General features: G+C 39.3%; 1 protein-coding gene across 1 annotated transcript in view; it reads left to right on the top strand.

Annotated features, from left to right (window-relative positions):
* Window positions 1-1,976, top strand: part of rab3b (RAB3B, member RAS oncogene family) — a 15,134-nt gene extending 13,158 nt beyond the window's left edge. Inside the window, exon 5 of the mRNA XM_028586617.1 lies at window positions 1,792-1,976. Within this exon, the coding sequence (XP_028442418.1) occupies window positions 1,792-1,976 (185 nt within the window). The remainder of the gene's footprint in view (window positions 1-1,791) is intronic.
* The last annotated feature ends 3,303 nt before the right edge of the window (window positions 1,977-5,279 follow it).

The raw sequence follows: 5,279 nt of genomic DNA on the forward strand, positions 1-5,279 counted from the left end.
TATGCGCCCAAGTGAGATCTGGTGTTTAGCCTTTGACTATTGAAACAGGACGATATGTTAATGTAGAAGAGGAAAAACGTGTTTGCCCTATGTGCTGTTTGAATGATGTAGAAAATGAGTTCCATTTTGTTTTCTATTGTCCTTTTTATCGTGAGTAGCGTGATGATTTGTTTTGTAGGATAAAAGCAGAGATTGATTTGGTAAATATGGATGATGCTCAAAGATTGAGATGGCTTTTCACATATGAAACATATAAATTGGCTAATTATTTAGATAAAGCCTGGGAGAAGAGGAAAAAAGCTCTTTATCGAGTGTAGATGAGAACTAGTTGTTTGTGTGTGGTATGTGTGTACGTGTATATACGTGTATGTATGTGTATGTCTATATATTTGTATTCATGTATTTGTCTGAAGGATTTGTATATGCAACGGGAAGATGTTTGTTGAATATGTGAATTTGTGGTGTCTTGTAATCCCATGTGGGATGGGCCAAGATGTTTGGCATGACAGAAATAAAATATAACTAACTAACTAACAACAGCAACAGTGACTTCCAGATCTAATGAAAGTCATAATACATATCAGTTTTCATAGGTTTTTTTTTTTCTTACTTAGATTGACTCAGTGGGAAACCTGACAGTCTTTGTTATCCACAATCCTTTTTAGGTCTTGTTGTACTCTGTTGTGGCCACTCTTTCACTCATTTGTCTCTAGAGGGGCTTTCAAACAATCAGCAGTGAAAGGGTTAATGATGAGGAAGGTGATCTGTGGCAGAATCTGTCCATAAAAAAAATAAAATAATAAAATTATTTTTTATTTTAAAATAACTGGCAAATGCATCATTCAAATGCTTTTTTTTTTTTTTTTTAAATGTATCTGAAATGTTTCAAAAAGTAAAAAAAAAAAAAAAAAATCTACCAATAACACAGCCCCCAGCACACAGTAAGAGCCTAAAAGGAGCCGGCACAGAGCCGCATGTGGCTCAAGAGCCGCAGGTTCGCCACCCCTGATTTAGCGTTACAGATCGAGCAGCCGTGCAATATTAGAGTTACTGGAAGAAATCAAAGATGAAATTGAATCTCCCACTCAGCGTTCACATCCCATTCCAGCAGCTGTTAAACTCCTCGCTACATTACAGATATATCGGCATCAGGATCATTTCAAACAGTCCTAGCATCAGCAGTGGGAATATCTCAGTCTGCACTCAGCCGTATCGTAGCACAAGTACCGCTTCGCTACAGCGCAATCTACGGTATAGTGGGCGGAGAAAGACGCTGATTGGCTGATGGGTGTCAGGGTTGATAAATACTACGCAAAATGTGGAAGCATAGCGTGCGCTATTACCGAACTCGCATAAACAGACGCAGCGCAAACTAGTGCTGCCACCTCTGAGTCGATTAGTCGACTAATCGCTCGTTTTGGTCTTAGTCGACTAAGATTTCTTTAGTCGATTAGTCATTTTTTATGCTTATTCATGCTTAATTACTCATTTCCAAGAAACTTCTGAGCACATTCATGGTAAACACAAGATTTAAAGTGGTGCTTTTGCAGGATTAATTGTGGAGAAACTCAGTTTTACAGATGGTTAATTAACTACATTTATATTGTGCTTTTCTAGTCTTAACCACCTCTCAAAGCTCACAGCTCTGTCGATTAAATCAACTAATCGATTAGTCGACAAAATCCTGTAAGTGTTAGTCGACTAAGAAGTTCTTTAGTCGAGGACAGCCCTAGCGCAATCTGTGCTAGTGTTAGTGAATTAGGCCCTGTGTTGTTTTTCCTCCTCCTGCAGGCTTCGAGTACTACGAGGCGAGCGCCAAGGAGAACATCAACGTGCGGCAGGTGTTCGAGCGCCTCGTGGACATCATCTGTGTGAAGATGTCGGAGCGCGTGGACGTGGAGGTCCCGGCTGCTCCCGGCACCAAGACCACCAGACTGACCGACAAGCCCGCCCAGCTACCGCAGAAGTGCTGCTGATCGTCCGTTCATCTGCTCAGCTGTCCCGTCCCCTCCCACCAAAAAAACAAAAAAAAAAAGCTCTTGAGAAAAAGACAAAAAACAAAACAACAACAACAACAACAACAGATTAGCTATTGTAACATTCCTCAACATACTTTGTCGGTCACTGCTTCGGTCCATGTTTGTGAGCAGTCGGTAACTGCTTCTTGCCGTTTATGTACCGTATTTTCCGGACTATAAGTCGCATCAGTCAAAAAATGTGTCATGAAGAGGAAAAAAAAACATATTTAAGTCACACTGGGCTTTAAGTCGCATTTATTTCTAAATTTATTTCACAAAATCCAAGACCAAAAACAGCCTATTTCATCTGTCAACTACACAATAGCACACACAGTACAGGCCAAAAGTTTGGACACACCTTCTCATTCAATGCGTTTCCTTTTTATTTTCATGACTATTTACATTGTAGATTCTCACTGAAGGCATCAAAACTATGAATGAACTCATATGGAATTATGTACTTAACAAAAAAATGTGAAATAACTGAAAACATGTCTTATATTTTAGATTCTTCAAAGTAGCCACCCTTTGCTTTTTTTGATAACTCTGCAAACCCTTGGTGTTCTCTCAATGAGCTTCATGAGGTAGTCACCTGAAATGGTTTTACCTTCACAGGTGTGCTTTGTCAGGGTTCATTAGTGGAATTATTTCCCTTATTAATAATAAAAAGCAAAGGGTGACTACTTTGAAGAATCTAAAATATAAGACATGTTTTCAGTTATTTCACACTTTTTTGTTAAGTACATAATTCCATATGTGTTCATTCATAGTTTTGATGCCTTCAGTGAGAATCTACAATGTAAATAGTCATGAAAATAAAAAGGAAACGCATTGAATGAGAAGGTGTGTCCAAACTTTTGGCCTGTACTGTAGAATAACAGGCTGAATACGATAGGTGTCCGGTATGTTAACATAACACATTAACTCTTATTCAGCTATACAATAGCACACAGAACAACTAGCTACCAGGGCGTGGAGATGTAACTGCACCGTTAAAAGCCCCACTCCTCCTCTGGCCATCTAGCTTTCAGCCCACGATTAGCCGATTAGCTTTCTTTGTTTTCTTCATTGCAGTAAGAGTCACCTTTTCGCCAGTCTCCCTCATAAGTTTCTCCCTCATTTCAAACTTTCTTTCTGCTGCTCGATTACCATTTTCGGGGCTGCATATTTTACCTACGTTTTGTTATCGGCAGAACAGGATTTTCTTTTCTTTCTCGGTTGTCTTTAAAAGCAGCATATAGTTGTCACAAGCCTAGAGCGCCCTCTCGCGGCTGTAGACAGTAATGTTTTCAGTATGAATTAACATTTAAAAACATGTTAAATTATATATATTTTGATATATAAGTCGCACCTGACTATAAGTCGCAGGACCAGCCAAAATAGGAAAAAAAGTGTGACTTATAGTCCCGAAAATACGGTAGCCAGTTTCACCCCCTTCCCGTCCCAGAGTAGCCGAGGTTGGTCCTTATGTAGGCGGAGGAGTCAAGGTTTGGCAGTGAACTCTGGACAAAATGTAATTTGGTGTGTGTTGTGATGATGGAGAAGGTTGAACCCAAATGCAGGGAAAGCCATGGAGGAGACGTGGTGAGCTTGAATATTTATTTAACAAAAAACTAAATCCAGAAAACAGAAGGTGTCCACAAAAAAAAAGCAGGTCCAAAAAAAAAAAAAAACCCCGAAGAAACGAGATGAATAAAAATCAGGAAACACACAACCGAAATGATCTGACACAGGACAAGGGGGAACACCAAGACTAAATACACAGGCTAACGCAACACGGGTGACACAAGGCTGGGAAACAGGTGAAACACATTAGACCAGTGTTGTTCAACCTTTTTTGAGCCACGGCACATTTTTTACACGGCACACCACCAACCAAAAATGTTACAAAATGACACATTGCAGCCTAATAAGATCCGAATCTGCATTTATCCTGTTTAATAATGTATCCATCGCTTGTGCAGGCTTACATCGATAATCGCGCGCAAAAGGTGGCAGTAATTCTATTGTCTTAAATCAACAAGGTCATTATTGCGCTACATACTGATACAGAATAGTATTTAATTTCTCTGCCAGTCATCAGATTGCAGCCACAGATGCGCAACAATGGCAAATTATTTGCAGTAACTCAATAAAAAAATGTAAGTAAAATCGGATAATTTCTCACACACAGTGGTTGAAAATCACTGCATTGGGGCGATCACAAGGGCGGGAAAACACAGGAAGCTAAACAAGACAAGACAAGACAGAAATCAAGACCGTCAAAATAAAACAGGAAACGGGGCAAAAATACAAAAAAAACAGATTACCAAAATAAGACGAGCTTGACGAGGTTGTAGAGCCATAGGGATAAAGCCGGGTCACACCAGAAAGTGGCAAAGCAAAGTCCATCCATCCATTCAAAATAAAAACGTAGTAGTCCACGTAAAACCTATAGACACTAGAGGTGTTGAAATTAATCAAATAATCGATGCATCGAATCGTGGACATGGACGATGCTGCATCGATAATCGGTCGGCTCATAATCGATTATTTCTGTTTACAATTTAATGTCGGCCTAACAACATTTCTGTTTACATATTCTGGTTTTGCACATTCAGGAAGTGCCATGTGCTCAGTGCTGTATAGTTTTATGTATCCAGTTTATTTAGTATTAGAGCACTGCAGAATGTTTGGTTTTTGAAGCTTGAAAAGCTACGAATTAAATCTCCTATATGGCTTTAATAGAAACATGGATTTGATGCATCGAGATATCGAATCGCTGACATGATAATCGTACTCGAATCGGGAGATCAGTGAAGATTCACACCTCTACTAGTCAGTCCCTCCAGAAAAACGTGATTATGCAATCGCATAATTCAATGCATAATCAGCCAAAGTCCGTATATGTATGCGGGGGGGTAATACGGCGCACTTTTTCGCGGCATAAATTGCCGATTTCCGCACAAAATATGCAGGGCTTGCATGATTTCATAATCCCCACATTTTCGTTGCAAAAAAGTCCCATAATATATCTTAGCAGAAAGTTGAAAAATGTTGCATTTACTTCACACAAGAGCAGCGATGTAGTGACGTAATTTCACGATGTGAACATCATCGAAAAGGTTGTTGGGGGGGGGAATCACTTTTTTTTTTCTCTTTTTCATCAAACTGCAGTTTTTGCAAGTTCCCGCAATTTCATAGCATAAAATTGCATACATATCCCGCATATTCCATCGCATTTTTTAAGAAAACTTGCCGTTTATTATTTATTAGGAAAGT

Source organism: Perca flavescens, chromosome 9 (assembly GCF_004354835.1).
Source record: "Perca flavescens isolate YP-PL-M2 chromosome 9, PFLA_1.0, whole genome shotgun sequence".
Taxonomy (NCBI): domain Eukaryota; kingdom Metazoa; phylum Chordata; class Actinopteri; order Perciformes; family Percidae; genus Perca; species Perca flavescens.